Here is a 21,345-nt window from a genome sequence, read left to right on the forward strand (position 1 = left end):
GAAAAACAAGTTACCCTCATAGTCCAGAGCCACAATCACAACATTAACAGGAACCTTCCCAGCAACAGCAAGTTAACATTTATAAATCTATATTCTTATTTTTTCTGAACAGGTACCAGCAGAAACATTTCTCTTTTATCAGGGAGCAGCAGAAACAGTCTATGTTCAGTAGCAGCTGTCCCTGTTAGAGAGAGGTGAAGTGGTCCAACACTAAAAAAGTCCACAGCTGGGACTGACTGTGCACAAGACGTTTTAGTCTGTGAACTCCATGTTTGCATTTCTTTTTTTGTGGCCTTTCTAGGCTTTAATATATAGGACAGTGGAGAGTGACAGGAAATGTGGAGAGGAGAGCAAATGTCCATGGGTTGGACTCGAACCTGGTTTATATCGTCACACAAAGACCTTCCAGTGATGCAGGCTGAGGCTCATGTGTGCCATCAATCTGTGCAACCCTAAGAACGTTCCTCAGATCAACATCTTCCACAGTATTAACCTGAATGCAGTCTGTAGCTAACTACTTCACTGCAGCATCTGTTAGCTTGTCTTGTTTTAGTTTACCTCTACTTCTCCCACGCTGCATCCAACCAGTCTGCAGAAGGCTTCCTCCACTGTTAGTTTGTCTGTCTGTGTATTCAGAGCCAGTGGGCAACTGCCTTTCACAACAATAGCAATTTTTAAAAAAAACTGCGTTAACGCATGACAAAATAGTTGCTGGCGTTAATTAATTAATGCCTCTGACAACGCCTTAATAACATGTTAACATGCCCAGCCCTAAAATTAACTAATGAAACCAACTCAACTTTCATTTTGTCCATTTCTACAGGAAAATTACTCAAATCTAAGCTGAAAAATCATGATGTTTCATCAATATCACTGCACTGTAGTGTCTCACTGCCCCTCAGTGCAACCATGAAACCATTAGTGAGTGGGCAGCAGTCAAAATTCAGGCACAGAACAAAACATATAATAGGCCTGTTTCAATTGTAATTGAACTTATTAGGTGTAACTGTTAAAAAAAACCCAATTTAAGCTAAAAAACAAACAAAACAATCACTTTATGAACCGTTTGTGGACACTAGAGATGTAACTCTCAATTAAATGTTTTTATGACCGATGCACAGAAGACATTTTTGACTCATCTCTAGTTCTAATCATGGCTGTGTTGTTTCCGTAGAGATGCAGGACTTTATCCTAAAAAATGATTCAACAGTGACTAAAAATATGACAGGAGGAAACAACACTCCAGAAGCTGCGTGATGTTTACCAGGTTAAGTGTCAAACCACGTGTCCGGGTTAAAATTAAACCAGTTAAAGTAGAAATTGCAACCATTTCCTATTAATTAATTTGAATGCTGTTGCTTCCTCAGTTCACTGGGAATTAAACGTGTATCCTCACTGTAATTTTTCCAGTCACATAATGCCTTAAATCCAAAGTCAAACACACAGCTGTTGATTCGAGAATGTAAATGAACTTTGTCCCTCCTATCTGCTCTGCACAGGAAGCAGCACAGAGAACTGAAATGGAAATTTTTTTACATTTTCACAAGACATTAAAAAGCATCTTTCGCACAGAATCATGTCTACACTGTCCACTGTGCTGCTGTCGACCAATCAGTGCTTCAATCCTCCTCCTCCTCCTCCTCAGACAGACCATAAACACTCCCCGACCTCCTCCTCCTCCCCTGCTACACGTTAAAGCACAAAGACGCTCTTTTCTCGCTTCACTCCCACATCTACAACCTCCATCAGCGCTTCTGATCCTCTCCCGGTTCATCTTGCAAACTGTAAGTTCACTTTTATTTCTCTGTTTATTCCAGTCAGCCTGCATGCACGTGTTGGCACATTCAGGACACTGGACGTGAATCTGTCAGTCAGTCCGTTCAAAAAAGATAAAAATCCGTGCGCAAAACCTCAGATTAAAGCTGCACAAGTCGCGATGTTCACTCACGATCGCAGCGCTTTTTCTGCATTTTTTTCCCCTCCCTGAAGTTTGAAGTGAGTGAATTTTCCAGATGTGCAAAGTCTCCGTTCATTTCGCTTTCATGAGTCACAGCAGCCACAGAGACGAAAACAGAGGATCCAAAGCAGCTTCTGATGGAAACACTGACTTATAGGTTATTTTGGAGGGTTTTTCCTGTTGTCTTTATTATCTGGTATTATCTCGTGAATGAAAATGAAGCGCAGAAAGCTGCAAAAGAAGTGCAGGAAGTAGTAGTTTGGATGTTATGTAATACTACAAAAAGGGAAAAAAATGGAAGCAGCTCCATTAATTCCTGGATTCATAATTTTATTTTATTTTGACATCTATGCATGTGCAAGTTTCTATTTGAATGAATAAGAGAAGCAACAAAGCAATCTGGTGTGTGTTCAACCAGAAAAGCTGGCTTAGATGAACTTAGAGATGCTCTTCCAGCAATTATCCCCACAGACCTGCAGTAATAATCTCCTCTGACCAGTGCATCTTATCCCAGACACTTAATGCACACGAATCCTCCAGACATTTGTGCATGATGCAGCACTTATCGATCAGCGTGTTCCAGGATATCCACTGGGTGTTGTCTCATCTCTGAAACCTGAGCTGCAGGCTGCTCATTTAAACAAAGCTGAGCAAACTCCACAGCAACAATATTCCTTCAGGAGGTGGTGATGTGTTTGGATTATGTCTGTTTGGTGTGAGCGACAGGTTTTTCACAGTGGAATCTCTTAATAAGTGTCAATAATGAGCGGTAGAGACTTGACTGCACTGTATGTGGATCAGAGAGGACAGTGGATGTGTTGAAGAAGCAGTTTTTGTGTCATCACAGGCGACGTCAGCTACAGTAATCCTGCTTCCACACAGACTCGTAATCTGGCTCTTGTGTAATCACACCAAGTGACAATCTATATAATCTTTCAACCTTCGTGGTGCAAAGAGATACAGTTTGATATTTAAAAACCGTCCTGTAAACCTGAATGCCAGTTTGCTCACAGTTTATCAAGACAATCTGCACATAAAATAGTAATAAAAATATCAAGTTTTACTTCCCGACAGCTATAAAAAAAAAAGAATTATATTACTTTAAGGAAGTGGGTCATGCATGTACGGCTTTGTTGGTACCAGGGTGATAGTTGTGTTTATTTTAGCAGAGATATGATTTACTGATTAAATATCTGCCCATGAAGGTGCAAAGTTCCTGCATCAGTTCGGTTTCGCACTTTAAAAGCACTTCATCTCAGACAATCTTATACAGCTTCATTTTCATAAATGAAGATATTCTGAAAGGCTTTTCCCCCCTTCTTGAATCCACTGTGACAAAATTGATATAAACGTGACCCAAAACCGGAAAATTATTAAGCTTTTCTTTATAATGAGTCTAATTTTAAGATGATTTTAATGCGTTTTTGGAATCGCTAATAAGAAAAACCCATGCATGATTATTTTATTCTACCCAAAAAAAAACAAAAAACACACAAACTACAAAACAATTTTCACCTCTCATGGACATACAGTTGACGTCTGAAACAAAGAATGTAAGAAAATCATGTGATATATGTGAACAATTTATACATGTGACAGGAGCAGCAGTAATTGAAGGTTTGAAACTAGTTTGTCTGGTTTTGTTGACACAGTGAGGCCTCCTGTTAAGATAGCACATGTATTTTTACTCACTGTGGCTTCTCAGTTGTTACCCACAAGCATGCATTGCTCAGGAGACACATCATCGTATTGATGCCAATAAACCACTTCACATTATGTTTTTGCTTTCTCTCTGTTGTTTCCTCCTCTGTGTCCTCAGCTTGCATTAGGACGGATTTACAAGAGTCCATTTTCAGCAAAGTTTTGCAAGGCAAAAATCATTAAAATCACTCCTTCTGGCTTCCTGCATCTCCACATTATGTCTTTGCATCCTGTGTTTGTCTCAGAGCACCATGGTTTCCCATAAGGAGTTTGAAGCTGCAGGGAAGGAGCCGGGCCTGCAGGTGTGGCGCATCGAGAACTTGGACCTCAAACCAGTTCCCAAGGCCCTGCATGGCAGCTTTTACACCGGGGACGCCTACCTGCTGCTCCTCACCACCGCGGCACCGTCGCACAACATTCACATGTGGCTGGGTAAGACGTCAACACACAAGACGGCGTTCTGTGGCAGCACATAGGAGCAGTCGATACAATTTAACGATCCCAATTGAGCTATTTATTAAGCTTAAAATACAGCTGCGTGTATTACAAAACAAACAAAACAAAGAATCTGTACAGTGAAATCCTCCTGTCTCTTTTTGGATGTCAGTAGTGCTTTCAAAACAGGAACAGTCTTGAACTATGACAGCAGAAGCCACTGAACTGTAGCATGTTCCCTAAACACTATCACTTGTGTTCTCCCCCTCTTAAATTCTGTTATCTTTTGAAAGGTTTTATTGTCTGACGAATATTATTTTATTGTTTCCCTGCTGGCTTTATGCCTCTGAGTGACTGATTGTGTTATATATTGAAGGTTCTGCTTCTGGAGGAACCCCTTATTTCCCACTTTTGTTATGGTTGAAGCAACAAATAAAGCATTTATAAAGCTTTTGATATTCCTATTAGTGAGAATATGAATACTAAGTAGCCACTGCTGCCTGCTTTCAGCACTATGGAGGGTTGGGTTTGATCTTTTGGTTTGTGTTACAGTTGTCGATGTTAAGACAGAGAGTTTTTTCTGATCTTTGAGGTAAATTTAGTTTACTTAACCCTCCTGTTGTCTTCATTTACAGGCACCAAAAAATACTGTTTCCTTGTCTGAAAAAAATACAAAAATTCAGCAAAAAAAATCCTCAAATTTCTGAAAATTTGCAAAACCTTCACTAATATAATTCCAATAATTCCCTAAAAGTTTCGGTTAAAAGTTTTATTTTAAAAAAATCCCCCAAATTTGGCAAGAAAATTCTTGTAAATATTTTCAAAAAATGAGTAAAAATCTTCAAAAAAAAATCCTAAAAATATCTAAAGTGATTACATATATATCAGTAAAACTTCTAATATTTTTTTAAGAACATTCACATAAAAATTGACCAAAATCCAGCAAAATTTTTGGTAGATTTTTTTGTGAATGTTCTTAAGAAACATTTTTAACATTTCTTTTTTTCCACCAAAAAATGTCCAAAGATTTCCCAAAAATATTGAAAATGTGGACATCAGAAGTTTCTCTGTGAAAATATATATTTTTCCCCACATTTTCAAACTTTAAAACGGGTTAATTTTGACCCGCAGGACGACATGAGGGTTAACGGTGATGGAGCAGCAGTGATTCTTTGCCTTCATGCATTAATCATACGTCAGTAACAGCTTTATTTAACACACAATGATGAAGACACTGAAAAATAGAAGTGCAAAAACAGCATACTGTCCATAAAATTTCACAATTCATGCTTTCAGGGGAACTTACATGCCTCATCGATGTGTTTAGTTGCCTTTTGAAGTCAGATTTAAACTTAAGTGACACATTTACAGTTTTAAAAGTCACTTCCCCCAAAGCTGATACACGTACTGTGGATGTACATACATGGCAGAAGTTTAAACTCCAATGAAATTTGATATCTCCAAGCCTGCAAACATTCTCATGTACTGCAGGTTTAGATGTGATGAGACTACAGAGCAAGTAGTGCTTCATCATGTTGTTGCGACATTAAAGCTGCGGGTTTCAAGATCAAATTCCTGATCTCAACGATGAAACATCCTCTGTTGTATGAGCCGCTGAAATTTCCTGCCCTAAAGTCACACCAGTTTGTGAAATTCCGCTCCGCTGCACAGCTCTCTGCTCATCCAGCCTCAGTTCATGCAGCGTCGAACAACTTTAACTACTTTTTTTTCTCAGCTACATTTTCCAGCCTCAGTAAATTTTCTGTTGCATAACAAAAACAGCGAGCTAAATGAATAGACTGCATGACTCACATCTGGAATACCCCAATAGGCCACAAGAGACGGGTCCCAGCATGTTTTTGCTGTTTGGACTCTGCCAATTCTCCCCCAGTGCAACCCCATCTGTAAGATGTTACAGTAGAAATAACATGGGGACACAATTAATCCCTCTGTCTGGGAAGTATGTTAGTCATGTAAAATTATGAACTAGTTTTGTCCATGCTGTGTGCCATCTGACTTTAATAGCAGGATGCAAAGCGACGCTGCTGCAGCTGTGGTTGATGTGATTTAAAGTCTCCAGTCGTGACTCAGAAGTCCCATCAGGTCACCGCAGAGACTAAAGTGCTGCACTTTGTTCTGAGAGAAACACCATCTTTGAGCATCAGTGTGAGGAAATTATTTCTAACTGTGTAAGTACGAACGTCTGTTTTTCTGCAGGGGATGAGTGTTCCCAGGACGAGAGCGGGGCGGCGGCCATCTTTGCCACACAGCTGGATGACTTCCTGGGCGGAGGGCCGGTGCAGTTCAGGGAGGTGCAGAACTGCGAGTCCACCACGTTTCTGGGATACTTCAAGTCAGGCATCAAGTACCAGGTGAGCTTCACTGTGCAGTCATAAGTTTAGATCGCAGGTTCTCAACCTGAGGGTCCTCACAAGAGATCGAGAAATGATTGCAGCTGTAGGACGTAAGAAGAGCTGCATTTTCCTGCATAAATTTAGAATATTTATCTTTAACCTAGAGGTATTGTTTTTGCATGTATGTCAGTGTTTTATAGGTCTGTCTGCCACTTTCAATACAAACAAGACCTTTGTTCAATTCAAAAACCATTACCATCATGGCTTACAAATCATATCATTAAAGACCACTTACAATACAAAACATTTATAGAATGAAACCTAAATTATGTGAAATCTATCTATCTATCTATCTATCTATCTATCTATCTATCTATCTATCTATCTATCTATCTATCTATCTATCTATCTATCTATCTATCTATTTATCTATCTATCTATCTATCTATCTATCTATCTATCTATCTATCTATCTATCTATCTATCTATCTATCTATCTATCTATCTATCTATCTATCTATCTATCTATCTATCTATTTATCTATCTATCTATCTATCTATCTATCTATCTATCTATCTATCTATCTATCTATCTATCTATCTATCTATCTATCTATCTATCTTTCATACCTATTTTAAATCACTGAGATGATTGTTCACAAACTTTCTTTTTTTTACAATATCTTTATTCCTTTTTTCAGTAAACATATACATATGGAAAAATAATTAAAGAAAGAAAAGAATCCTAATAAACAATGAACTGCTCCTCTCAATTCATAGATGGTAATACATATTTGTCATCCCAAGTCTTCCATACACATTGTTCTCAGAATCTGCATGGTTTACAACAAGCGACTACAAAGTTCCTGTTAGTTAGTGTGATGTTGTTCAGTATCAGTTCACTCTTACAGTTCCTCATGTCAATACCAAACACAGTATTTTCTGTTGTGCCCGACTGAACTCTCTCCACAGCCTGGAGATGATAGATTGTCATGAAGTCCCTGGTCCTGATGATTTTGGTGATCCCTTAACATCATCAAGCAGCATCGTCAGTTTAAATTTGTAGTTTATTTAGTCTGTGAATACCTCAAAAACTAACCACATTCCCATCAGCCTCAGTGGTTCTTTGTGTTTTGTGCTAATTGCTGTGGTTAGCATAGTCGGTGTGTTTCCATTAGCATTTAGCTCCAAGTACTGATACATCTGAATCCAGTATCACACTATTGGGTCTGCAGGTTTCATATGAGTAGTCTTTTTTTGATTTGGAGGGTTTTTAACTGAGTAAAGTGACCTGGAAGAATCTAAGTGGCTGCTATGATAAGAGCTAGTCAAATTCTCTGAAAGCTATCTGCTAGCATTTACCCTCACCCTATAACCAGTGGAGGCAGATCTCTGCCCTCCCTGAGCCTGGTTCTGTCAGATGTTTTTTTTTTTTTTTTACATTTTGTTCTTACTGCTTCCAAGGAACTTGACTGAAGGGGAATCTTTGTATTTGTTACTGTCTATAACATAGTCTTGTAAGGTCTACACCTCACAGATGACGAGTGAGGTGAATTGGTGCTATATAAATAAAACTGAACTGAACTGAACTGAGGAAAGGTGCTTCAGAGCTTCCTTTCTTAGATCCTTTAACGTACAACACATTTTACTGTCCATTGCAAAAGAAAAGGAGATAATTCAGTCCCATAATTTCTTGTGGCAGCAACAAGAATGTTCAACGTCATGATTATGTAGCGTACAGTTGGTTTTTCCGAGTGCCACACTTGTGTTTTCCTACATCCGCATGAATTCTTCGTCACATCTTTCCTTGACCTCAGGATGTTTTCCACTGAGGTCAGAGAAAAGTGTTTAGGAAAAGACGTGACACAGTTTTTCTGACTCTTCAACCACAACCTCGATGACAGGCTGCAGGTAGACAAACATGACAGTCTTAGGAACCACTGCTCTAGATCAGTGACTGTATGAAAAACAACAATCCTGGAAAGTTTTCACTTCTGTTTTGTTGTGTTTTCAGTCTGCAGTTAAAAAATACACCCTTTTAAACTATAAAGTAAGAATAACTCTCATAAACAGTGAGAGTTATGATGACTAATATTACACACAACGAGCAACGATCTGCCCCAGAAGTTTCTGTGACCGAAATATAGCTACAGTTTAATCATTGTCCCGTGAACTTTGGCATGCAGTTAAGCTGATGAGTCTTAAGTTCAGAGAAAACACAACATTCCCTCTCTGCTATTTACATCTCAGGGTGTGTCCGACTGACTGATCGACTATAACCCGGCAACCGGCCTGTTCAAAGGACGACATTTTGAAGCACAAGCGAAGTCACTTTTACCAGCCATCTGCTTCTCATTGCCATGAAACAGATCCATCCCCCGTCCTGGGTTATAGCTGAGTGTAATTATCCCAAATACTTGTTTACTAGTTTTGTTGTGGGGCTGAAACTCTGCTCTGCACATGTTGGGTCGTGCACTCACACAGAGGAAGCAGACAGAAACAGAACCAAACCTAATTATCTCTTCATAGTTTTGGTAACTCCACTGTCAGGAAACAATCCATACAATAAACAGAGCCTGCATTGTTGCCATGGAAAATTTTACTGGTCCTCGGCACAAAGGCAATCAGCGTGAATGTGGTTTTCATTCTGGAGGTCTGAACTGCCACTCCTCCAGATGCTAATGCTAAAGACTCTGCGCTCTGTGTGGAGCTGTGGAGGAAGATGGAGATGGAGAGTTTAGGAACTAGGACATCGTTCTTTGTCGCTGGTGATCCCAGCTTCAGTTTCAAACCCATAGAAGCTGTCACATCACGTCTTTCTGTTGCTCATTTGCAGCGTTTAATTTGCATTTGCTTGTTTTGCTCAATGGCTTCACCAAGGATGGCACGTTACGCCACAATCCTCAGCCTCAGGTACGACACTGTTGCAGAACAGACATGATCCTCCTCCTGTCCAGAGGGTATCATGTTCATTTCATTTGATAAGATTTGTTGAGTTTATTATCTGTGACCATCCCTTTTTTTGGCAGCACAATTTGCAGTCCTTTGTTCCTTGTGGTTTTTCAGTGCCTCCTTGAAACCTCATTTCACCTCCACAGCTCTAAGATCATCTCTACAGATCATGCGTCAAACCTCAGTCCTTGTAGCTAAAACTGTGGATGTGATGTAAAATTTGTCCCTTAATCGTGCTCCTATACACATTTCCTTTATTGCTGAGATTTTAGGGCAGTTCTCCATGCATTAAACCTCATCCAAATGATCATTTTATGTCACAGAAAGGCGGCGTGGCCTCAGGTTTCAAGCACGTGGTCACCAACGATATGGACGTGAAACGCCTGCTTCATGTCAAGGGTCGCAGGGTCATCAGAGCCACTGAGGTTGACCTGACCTGGAGCAGTTTCAACAAGGGAGACTGCTTCATCATCGACCTGGGAAAGGTGAGCTGTTTTTCTCTTTTAGTTTCACAACGTGATGAGTCAAAAATAGTGATTATCAGAATCTTCTACTTTTTACTATAAACAGAGTTGACTTTAATATATGACTAAAATAGGGAGTGCACAAAAATATGTTTCTTTCACAGGAATAAATCATATTTTCCACTGCATTGAAGGAAATACTTATTGAGGATTATGGAGATATGTTATACATGCATACCTCAGCTGTGACTCCACACTAATATCTGTCACTGCTAATAGTTATAATACTCATCACTTTCAGTTGGGTGGCCCTCACTCTTATTAAGGCATGACAGATGCTGCTTAGATTTATTCATTTAAAAAGTCCTCACTGGTTTTGTCCCATTTCATTTCTTGCATTTTAATGCCAGCCCTTTCCAAAGCAATAATTGCATTCCTTGCATGTGCCAACAGTTTTTCCCTGAACTAGGAAAATCCAGTTTGACTTAATGTGCAACTGCAACCTGGAATAACCTCCAGAGCAATCTAAAGCTCAACTCATTATTGTCCTCAGGGCAATTTAGGTTTTATTTCCCTCTTATTATACATCCAGCTGTTCTGGTCCATTTACGTCGAATTTAAATTCTCTAAATATTCATAATGGTAATATAGTGAAAATCTGTCCTTTTAAATAGGTTTACCATCATTCTACCATCAAGTTTGTTGTGTATGTTTATTAACTTACTTGTCGGTATTATAAGTGAGGCCTCTATACTACTACTCAGTTAAAATCAAGGTCGAATGAAGAATTGAGCATATAAGAATGTGAAATTATGGCAAAAATCCATCTATATGTACTTAAAATATCAAAAGCATAATTACTCAGTGCAGAGAATGACAGCTAGGCATGCTATACTGCTGCAGTATATTGGTGAATTACAGATGCAGTATTGAGTTAATACCATTTTACTGTTGGGTTGTTTAATCTTTTGCAATGTAACATATTTTAGGAGTTCATCATGTACTTTATACTCTCTATTTGAAAAGGAATCTGTCAAATCAATGTAGATGACCTCTTAAATAGTGCAAAATGGTAGCAAATTACCACTCGTATGTTTTTTTTAATGAAGTTTATCATATATGTTCTTCGGACTAGTTATTGTTCTGTTTGTTAGTAAGAATTACCGTGTATGTCAGTACACTCAGATGTTTACACTGTAAAGAATATGTTTCCTGTGAAATAGTGAAGGCCTACAACCTTTTAGTACTCCCTCTCTCTGTGTGGTTCTCTCCTACAGGACATCTACCAGTGGTGCGGCAGCGAGTGTAACCGATTTGAGCGTCTGAAGGCCTCTGAGGTCGCCATCGACATCAGAGACAATGAGAGAAACGGCCGAGCGAAGCTGCAGATGGTGGAGGAAGGTGAAGAGCCGGCCAAACTCACAGAGGTCAGTCCCACGCATTCCTCATTTCTGCAGAACCCTCATCAAACTTTACCCTCAACACTGATCGCTACAGAGGGGAAGCTATAAGTGTGATTAATGCATTTCACTGCTAGTGAGTTAGTCAGCGTGGGAACCACTGGACACAATGCTGTCCTTTGTGATGTGCCAACTCTGTGCCAAGGCGGCATTGTAAACACTTCTTTACAACAAGGGCAGAGGGCGAACTGCAGAGAGGCCTAATGAGAGAGAAAGAGGGGAGGGGAGGTTTACAGAGTTTACTTTCAATTCATCAAAACCTTTTTTTTTAATCCATGTGGCGCCGTAGGACAGAACCTGCGACACTAATCACTCCTCCACTCTCTATATAAAACTTATGCTAATTATGACACACGTAGGGATGAATTCCTCTGCTCGTTTTGCAGGTTCTTGGGCCCAAAACCGCCATTGCTCCCAGCACTCCGGATGACGACAAGGTGGACACTGGCAACAAGAAGAAGGGTGTCCTCTACATGGTGAGAAGCACAAGTGACAGTCAGCTGAGTTAAATTATCACTGACTTCAAGTTACAAAGGAATATTTCCACTGAGCAGGACTGTGCTGCAATCCTGTGGAGCTGATTTGAATTTGAAATCCAAAATTTGAATTTTATAGCCTCTATCTACTCCCTATGAGCTCTAAAGATGCCCACATATTTGACTTCACTGACCACGACTTTCTTAAACCAGGGTGTAAATCTCAAATTTGAGGCTCACATGACATAAAGAGCATCTCACATTCTGTCTTTATATGGAACTCACACAATATAAAGTCTACATTTCAGGGCCTTTTGCAACAATTAAAGGATGCTGAAGAAATATGTATTCAGTTAAATTTGCACTTTGAGAACAGAGCTGATAGCTGATGCTGTCCCTTTGTTTTTATAGATCTCAGATGCATCTGGTTCGATGAAGGTCACGTCTGTGGCTCCTTCCAGCCCCTTCAAGCAGGCCATGCTGTCTCCTGAAGAGTGCTACATCCTGGACAATGGGGTGGACAGGAACATCTTTGTGTGGAAAGGTGACTGCAGCATCGTAGACCTTGATAATGCTGCAGAAAATTTAGTGATTAAGCTCCTTAAATTAGCTTTTAGCTTCCCTCGCTGTTCACATGGTGATTTTTTTTCTAGAAACAAACAGCTGGAAAATGTGTGTTTACCTCTTGTTACATCTCTTAGGTTTAGGTTTAACAAGTGAAACACAGATGCTCTGTCTCTGATTCACAATTCACAATCTAATTCTGGTCAGTGCTGAGTTTCATAGATTTTTAAGCCTCACGGGTGTATCATAGGTCAGTCTAAAATAATAATAGCGTCACTCTATCAGACTGTCATTACATGATTATTGCAGCAAGCAGTATTCAGAATGATAATATTATTGCAAAATTAATAGAAAATTTGATTAAAGCAATCACTCAAAATTTTCTTCGTGTTGCATTTTGGGTCCGTTGTGCAAATGAACAACAATACTGTAGTTACTGGCACTGGATTATTACTCATCACATGTGTATTATACAGAATATCAATCATATTTTTAAAAAAATATTAGGGATATTGTCATTTACAACCATTTCTTGTGGTATATTGCGACACCTCTACTCTGAACAAAGCCTCTTTATATATATTTGCACTATAAACCTGCCGTTGAGTGAAGATGAGTCACAAGTTATCGCATTCTTATTGTATTATGTCTTAACTGACTGTAAACAGGTCCCAAGGCCAACGTATCAGAGCGTAAAGCAGCCATGTCTGCAGGTCAGCAGTTCATCAAGGACAAGGGGTATTCCAACAAAACACAGGTAAACCTGACACGCACTTAATCACAAAAAAACAAGAGAAAATCTAAATATTGTGGAAGAAAAGTCACATATGAGTTGCACTAACTGAAGAGTTTGACCTGCAGATCCAGGTGCTCCCTGCAGGAGGCGAGACGACTCTGTTCAAGCAGTTCTTCAGCGACTGGAGGGACAAGGATGAGACCACAGGCCCCAGGAAGGCCTACACCATCGGCCGCATCGCCAAAGTGGAGCAGGTGCCCTTCGATGCCTCCTCCCTGCACTCAAACAAAGCCATGGCCGCCCAGCACGGCATGGTGGACGACGGCAAGGGCAAGGTCCAGGTAGGAGCGTGTTCAAAAAGTGAAAACATGGCACAGATTAACAGAGCGGGGAGCTGTTTGCACACATTGTGGTTCTGCTGTTCAGATCTGGCGTGTTGAGAATGGCGACAACGTTCCAGTGGATCCCTCCTCCTACGGTCAGTTCTTCGGTGGAGACTGTTACCTCATCCTCTACAGCTACAGACAGGGAAGCAGGGAGCAGCACATCATTTACACCTGGTGGGTTAAACAAGAGGTCCACTCACGCAAAGCAAGAAGAGTAGAATCTGTGTAGCAGACTGTTAATGACAAGTTGTGGCAGATTGTGCATACTTCATCCCACCACACCCAGTCTGAGATCACACCTGTTAATGACCCAGAGCTGGATGTGTGTTACTCTGTCAGGCAGGGGCTGAAGTGCACGCAGGATGAACTGGCAGCTTCAGCGTTCCTCACCGTGAGGATGGATGACTCAATGGGAGGAGCCCCAGTTCAGGTTAGAACTCGACTCACTGATCACATTCACATATAGAAACGAGTCTGTTGAGTTGTACATTACGCAATATATAGCCCTGCTTCACTACATTTCAGAGCAAAATGTTGTACTTTCTGCTCCTCTATATTTAGTTAACAGCTTTAGTTACTTTTCTGATGAAGAAGAGTTAACACAACGGATCATTTAACATGCTTTTAAAATACAACACATTGGTAAATGTTAAAACAGTGGTGTCTACCTCTGTGGCTTCAAAAAACATTCTGTAAATGTTTAAAAAAAAATAAAAAATCTAAGATTTGAGGAAGACATCCAAAAAACTGAAAACAAAAATTGGTTTTATCTGCTGTTTCTGCATTTAAAACTGTATATAAAGTAGTTCAAACCTGTAGCAGCTACAACAGTAACATACTGCTGACACACTGATGCTTCTCTATTAATGTTCTAATAATGTGATTTATAATATGTCAGTCAGAGCAACCAAACTAGTACTTTTGCTTTAAAACTTTAACTTTTCATGCACAACTTTTATTGGAGTATTGCTTCATTGCTATATTAGTGCTTAAATAAAATATCCGAATACTTCTGCCACCACTAGAATTAAAGAAATACTAAAAATAATGCAGTTAGGGTTAGTGGAGTATTTTTTTCTTCATGAGTTACTGCTGCTGGAGTTCTCTGACTATTAGAAGCAGATGGTGGAAGTTGAGTAAGAAGTTGCAGCTGAAGTGTCATAATCACCAACTAACCTGAAACTTTCACAATTGCTTGTGATGTTTACTCTTTATTTTTTTTAACGGAATTGTTGATCAACATTTGCACATAAGTGGTACAAGGTTGTTTTCTGAGGTTCTATATCTGATGAGATCGCAGAGACAGAAGACTGTAGAGTTTGGCTGATGAAGGTTCAAGTCCCTGAATAGTTAGAGGATTTAGTACAGCTGAATTATGTCAACACACCCCCTGTAAATAACACACTACCCCAGACAGCCAGCAGAGGGCAGTGTGTCTTTAGTTTTCTGGAACTGTTTCATATGAAATGTACAGGAACTACAAGAGTCAAGCATCAAAGTATGGTACAAACTTCACCCTTAGTGATAGTTAGGAGTAATAATGAAGACATAAAGCTATTTCAGAGGTGTCTTATAAAGGGCCGTACTTGTGCTTGCAAGTATTTGGAAACCATGCAACTATGGTTGAGGATTTTAAATGTTTTATTTCATTATGGTATGAAATTCAGTTAGCAAAGTGTCCTAATTTGATTTAATCATGTAATCATCCAGTGGTGTAGGAAGCATTCAGATCCTTTACTTATGCAAAAATACCAAAAGAGCATGGTTAAAATACTACATGAAAAGCCTGTACTCAAGTAAAAGTACATGAACATTAGGAATTTATTTAAAGAATTAAAGTTAAAGTACTGGTTTGGTCCCTCTGACTGATATTTTACAACATCATTAGATTGGAATGGGTCAGAAAATTTAAAAAATATGCACATATTAAAAAAACATTTTAAAAAATCTTTGTATTAGGAAAACTACCACCAGGACTCTTATTTTTGTGGTACAACTTGTCACACCTGCTCAATCTGTTATGAAAGTTAAACAAAAAAATATATATCTTTTTTGTTCTTTGTGATCAATAATTATATTTAAAAGTGTTTTGCTTTGAATTATTGTGACATACAGCTTCGTATGATTTAAATGGTTCACTTTTGAACAATGTGACTTATGCAGTATTATTTTTTTGTTCGTATGTCCTCGAAGATGGAACTTTGCATTAATTGTTTTTCATATTTCAACTCAATCATAATCATAATATGTTTGATCTACTTGTCTAATCTTACAAATGCTAAATCAATGGTAGGAAAAGAAATAACTGTGAAAGTCGTTTGAACGTAACCTCGGATTTCAATGTGCAAAAAATCTGCTGCAAGTTGTAAGTAGTACTTACAAGTACTTGCAAGTACTTGATAGATAAATCTAAACTTTCACAGATGGTATTTTAAATATCCACAGTTTATGATAAAAATAAGCAAATCAGAAAGCTCCTGATGATTTGAGGTGGTATGACGGTATATTAATTGTTTGTGCTTCACTTATTCTGTTACTCTACTTACCTGAGTACCTGCAGGTTAAACTAGAAAAGTCGAGAAGCTTCCTCTCTCTCTGCTGAATATTAGTAATGATTTGGCTCCACCTATCCACAGGTACGAGTGACTCAGGGTCAGGAGCCTCCTCACCTGATGAGCCTCTTCCAGGGCAAACCCATGATCATCCACAGCGGAGGAACGTCTCGTAAAGGCGGACAGTCGAAGGCCGGCGGCACCCGCCTTTTCCACATCCGCCAGAGCTCTTGCCGCGCCACCCGGGCCGTGGAGGTAAACTGGTTTGCAGAACGTGAGTTTATGTGTACGTTCAGGAAGCGTACAGAGTTCTGATCTCCTTTTCTCATCTGTTCCTCAGGTCGAACCCACTGCCTCCAATCTGAACACCAATGACGTGTTTGTGCTGAAGTCTCCGAAGGCGCTGTACGTGTGGCGAGGTGTTGGCGCCAGCGATGAGGAGATGACGGCGGCTAAACATGTGGTGGGCTTCCTGGGTGGAACGGTCACCCAGGTGTCAGAGGGCAAAGAGCCAGGTGGGTCTCCAACACACTGCATTTATCACAGTTTTAATGGCAACTCTCACTTGCCATTAAAAGAAAGTGTTGAATGTGAGGTCATTCATTCATTCATTCATTCATTCAACCTCTTTTTCAACTTGGACTGCAATGAGGTAAGAAGGCCTAGAAGATAGAATAAAATATGTCAGCACACAAATAAGAATATTAGATAGCAAAAAGATGTTAAAAGTCAAGATTAGACAATATTACTTGGAGCATTTAAGATTTAAAAACAAATGAATCACCTAAAACAAAAGCAGCTGGAAGTAAAATAACATGAAACTGAAAGCCTGAATTACCCAAATGATAAAAATGAGTTAAGCATTAGATTGTTCTGCAGATTATTCCAGGTTGCAGGACCAGAGTGAGTCAGTTGAAGTGCTTTTTTTTTTTTACTCTATCTAACAGGTGATGTTTTATGGAATATTTTTGACCCCCAGTCAAGTCAAGTGCTGTTTTAAAGGTTGTGCTAATCGTCCTTTTAAAAGGCAGAAGGGTGTAAAAGCTAAAAATCGAATCATGTCTAATTGCTGCAGGCTGTGTTTAGCCATTCAGATCTGGCTTCTCTACTCAGTTACACTAATGACTGATCACCCGATAAGACATAGCTACCACATTTCTGCTCTGTTTGTGATTAGATTTAAAAAGATGATGCTGCTTGTTACTCACTGGCCCCACAGCGGTTGTTGTTCATTTCCTGTTCGATGAAACAAAGCAGCGATTATATGGAACTAAGTCCTCATAGCTGACTGCAGTTGTGTTTTTCCTTCCTCCCAGCTGATTTCTGGTCTGCTCTGGGGGGAAAGAAGGATTATCAGACCTCAAAGAGTCTGCAGAACACGGTCCAACAGCCACGTCTGTTTGGCTGCTCCAACAAAACTGGACGACTCATCGTAAGTCAGGGAACCAAACAAAATACTGACAAATACGCATTAGCCCGCTCACAGTCAGTCTGAGTCTTCTTTTGTTTTGTCTCTCAGGTGGAGGAAGTTCCAGGAGACTTCACTCAGTCGGATCTGGCCACTGATGACGTCATGATCCTGGATACCTGGGACCAGGTAAGATTACCTGTCTGCCACACGTGCAGAGTCATGGCAGTGTTCGAAACTCTGCGCACCAGATAGAAGCAGGGTTTTGTTCTGTATGACTTAAATGTAAAACTCTGCTGCGACATCTGAGTGACTGTGGATGTGTCTCTCCTCCCTGTAGCTCTTCCTTTGGGTTGGCAAAGACGCGAATGCAGAGGAAAGGAACGGAGCACCGAAAATAGGTGTGTTGCACTACAGCTCTAAAGGGAGAAACAAATAAACCTCTCAGATTACACTGTCTTTCATTAGATATATGCCGCTGGAGACATTTGGGTTTCATAGCAGCTGGGTTTGGAAAAAGTAAAAGCTTGAAAAGGCTTCTTGCACACCAAACACGATGACAATTAACATACTGTTACCAATACTAAGAAGAATAATGACTCTGCATGCTGTAGATATTTTACTAACATTTAGAATTTGCTTCCATAATCTGCTCTGTGTAAACACAGCCTGCAGTTCAACCCATTTCAGCCAGCAAGTCCCTAAAGTTTTGTCACGCAACTCTCAGTTGCAGCTGAGTGACTAATGGCATTGAAATTGTTCTGAGGAGCACAGAAATTTTTGTTCTTATCAAAATCTGGATGCTGTAAATAAACCTCTGTTTAAAGCCATTTTACTCTACATGCCTTTTAAATGAGACACGCAGAATAAAGTGGCTTTCAAGTTTAGATTTGGTTAATTTTCAAATGAAACGACACGTCACAGATGAGTCATTCAAGGTCCACTGGACTGTTTTTATAGCTTCTCTCTCAGATAACTGGTGTCATTTGGGGCATTTTTTCAAAGAAACAATGCCTTTCAAATCTATAGTTTAACTTTTAACAGTGAAAATCTGTAAAATAGTTAAAAACAGAACAATTTTTGCCATTTAAAAAAAAAAAGTTCAGTCAGCTATTGGATTTTGGGATGTTCTCACTTTCTGTCTCCTTCCTTTGTCTTTTCCTTCCTCCACCTGTTTCTTGTGATGCAGCTAAAGACTATGTAGACTCAGACCCATCTGGTCGCAAAGGACTTCCCATCACCACCATCAAACAGGGAGCAGAGCCTCCAACTTTCACTGGCTGGTTCCAGGCTTGGGATCCCAAGATGTGGGACACAGATCCATTGGAAAGAATCCGTGCACGTTTCTAAGCACAAAACTCCAGGCTCTTCCCCTCATTTTAACTCCTTTACCTGCCCAACACTCCACTCTGCCATTTTTGTTCATTTTAACTCTGATCCCTAAGTGCCAAAACCAATGTTAATACCGTTATCAGGCTGAATGGCTGCCTCTATGCCTTGGTCACGGTGCAGTGCACCGGACTTTGTCAACAGGAATGCATCACATCAGTAGTCCAGTAGTGTCCTCTGGTAGCATTATCTTTAATTTGTAGAAGTGGTTTATTGATATGCTGCATCCAATAGCTTGTTGCCTTCACGTCTTCAGCAAATACCCACTGAGGCCCTCTAATGATGAGGAAATGGGAAAACAGGAAAGCTATTTTATGCACTTGGAGAAATCGTCTGTTTGCTTTCACTGTAGTGCACTAGTGCTGAGATGCTTTCCTTCTGTTTGTCTTAGACATCTGTTTGCTTTTCATAATGAAGTAGTACAGCATGTTGAAACTGTTTCCTTCCTAACTACATGTTTGCACGTTTTACCTGGTACTGGAAAGTTGTACACTTATAAAAGTTGCATGCTGCATTTTTTAAAATTGTATTCTGTGCTTGTGAATTTGAAAAGGCTTACAGTGATATAAACACGTCAGTTGTGTTGACTCTTTGTTAAATGACCCTGAATTTGTCCCTGAATGGCTTTTAAATAAAACTGCCAGAGTTTCAAACCTGTGCTTTTATGAACAGGAATAAATGTTCACTGCACCACCAGCATGTTTAGAATTTAAATCAAACCTACAGAAAGTGTCATAAGAAATCACCAGCCTGATCTCACTGAGTTTCTCTCCACTCTCTCGGGAGGAGAGACTGTTTTCGCAGCTCGCAGCATCTGTCTAAGACGAAGGAAGAAGACATGAAAGCTCAGCTCACAGCTGCGCCGTCCTTCAGGACACAGATTTCTTCGAGAAGAAACAGGAGCAGCATTGCAACCTGGAAATGTCTATTTTTTGCCATGCTACTTTCAGCTGTTATATAGAGCACTGAGCGGTATGTTGCAAGCTAAATCTGAGCAAAAGCGGAATGTCTAATACATCCTCAGATTTTAAACAACTGTTCTCTCATAAGAAATTTAATAACTGACTTCAGAGGATGTGTGCTAAATAAGGCAAAAGTGTTGTCAAAGTAGCCCAAAGTCACAGAAGTATACACACCTCAGATCAGTTGTTAGTAAAGGCCACTAGAGGTACTGTGTAATGAAGAATCAGTCATTTTTATTGCTAAGTAGGTTTTCACATATAGGGAATTTGACGTGTTTAGGAGGAGAAAGTCCCCAAACAGCAATCTGCAGTCAACTCTCAGTGCAGCAAAGCCTTGATATCCACACTGAGACTCACATCAGAGGACGATGGCAAATACTGTACAACAACTCAGATCAGATTCCAGGACTCTTCAAACCAAGCAGTGAAATTTCAGGATGATAGATGACCACTGGTCCTCTTGTCAAAGGGTAGTTGTTGCAAAATAGAATCCAATAGACAGATAAATAGATCATCAGGCAGAATTGATCTATTTAATGATCTGTAGCCACATTTTGAGCAACAACAGCTGCACTAATCCCTATTTTTATGGTAACAATGGAATATATGACTGTGTGATATGAAAGCTCTCATTCACAGTGACGGACCCATGGAAAACCACGATAAGATAAGACAAAATAAACTTTATTGATGCCTCACTGGGAAAATTACAGCAGCTGGATACAGATGAGACATGAAAGAAGCAGAACGAGAATTGACAAAATAACAATAAGGCTAAAAAAACATACAGGTGTAACTAAGGTCTCATGGAGACAAAATACGAGGCATGATGAATCTACATATGGATATATATGACTTGATGAATTTACATATGTACAGGCTTGGCATGGAAGATAACGTACCCACAATTCTGTTATTGCAGTAAAAAACATTATTTGGGGAAAGACCGGTGTCAAACATGATGTTATTAAGAGAACAGTGTTATATCTTGTTGATTGCACTGGAAGAGCTGTAAAGAGACAATACAGATTTACATTTTCTTATTATGGGAGCTAATTTTGATGTTTAAGAAGTGCTATAGAGAGAAAAGCAGTGTTAAGTGATGCTGTGACACCAGAACAGCTATAAGGAAACATAAAACAGTGTTAAGGGATGATGTGAAGTGCTACAGGGGGAAGAAATTTGTGTTAGATGATGCTGTTGCAAACTGGAATAGCTGCAGAATAAAAAGAGTTAACAATGAAGTTGGATGTGCTATAGGCCAAAAACAGTGTTACAAGATGTAGAGCAGGGGTGTCAAACATACGGCCCATGGGCCAAAACCGGCCCTCCAGGGGGTCCAATACGGCCCACAGGACGGCTTTGCAAAGTGTAAAAATTACAGAGATGACATGAAGTGCAATTTTCCAGTAAAAGTAACAGCTATTATAAATTTGTCCACTGTACCGCCACAACTTTTATGTATTTTTTGTGTATAAATTTAGTACATTTACAAGGCAGAGGGATGAATGAACCTTCTTTCTTTATAGTTCCCACTTTAGTTTGTATA

General features: G+C 39.7%; 1 protein-coding gene across 1 annotated transcript; it reads left to right on the forward strand.

The window, feature by feature from the left end:
- Positions 1-1,628: 1,628 nt before the first annotated feature.
- Positions 1,629-19,487, forward strand: scinlb (scinderin like b). Its single transcript, XM_023281854.3, has 17 exons — positions 1,629-1,784; positions 3,904-4,090; positions 6,311-6,465; positions 9,723-9,884; positions 11,141-11,290; positions 11,710-11,799; positions 12,211-12,343; positions 13,032-13,120; positions 13,225-13,440; positions 13,526-13,659; positions 13,825-13,915; positions 16,122-16,292; positions 16,378-16,552; positions 17,354-17,469; positions 17,557-17,634; positions 17,786-17,846; positions 18,635-19,487. Exons 2-17 carry the CDS (start codon positions 3,910-3,912, stop codon positions 18,793-18,795), a joined length of 2,163 nt encoding a protein of 720 aa, XP_023137622.1. The 5' UTR covers positions 1,629-1,784; positions 3,904-3,909; the 3' UTR covers positions 18,796-19,487.
- Positions 19,488-21,345: the final 1,858 nt, after the last annotated feature.

Source organism: Amphiprion ocellaris, chromosome 10, assembly GCF_022539595.1.
Source record: "Amphiprion ocellaris isolate individual 3 ecotype Okinawa chromosome 10, ASM2253959v1, whole genome shotgun sequence".
Lineage (NCBI taxonomy): Eukaryota > Metazoa > Chordata > Actinopteri > Pomacentridae > Amphiprion > Amphiprion ocellaris.

Excerpts from the sequence above, each read along its gene's own strand:
- scinlb (XM_023281854.3), top strand. The coding sequence starts at position 3,910 with ATGGTTTCCCATAAGGAGTTTGAAGCTGCAGGGAAGGAGCCGGGCCTG. Across the intron at positions 16,293-16,377 it reads GCGCCACCCGGGCCGTGGAG|GTCGAACCCACTGCCTCCAA; the intron begins GTAAACTGGTTT and ends TCTGTTCCTCAG. Across the intron at positions 16,553-17,353 it reads GTCAGAGGGCAAAGAGCCAG|CTGATTTCTGGTCTGCTCTG; the intron begins GTGGGTCTCCAA and ends CCTTCCTCCCAG.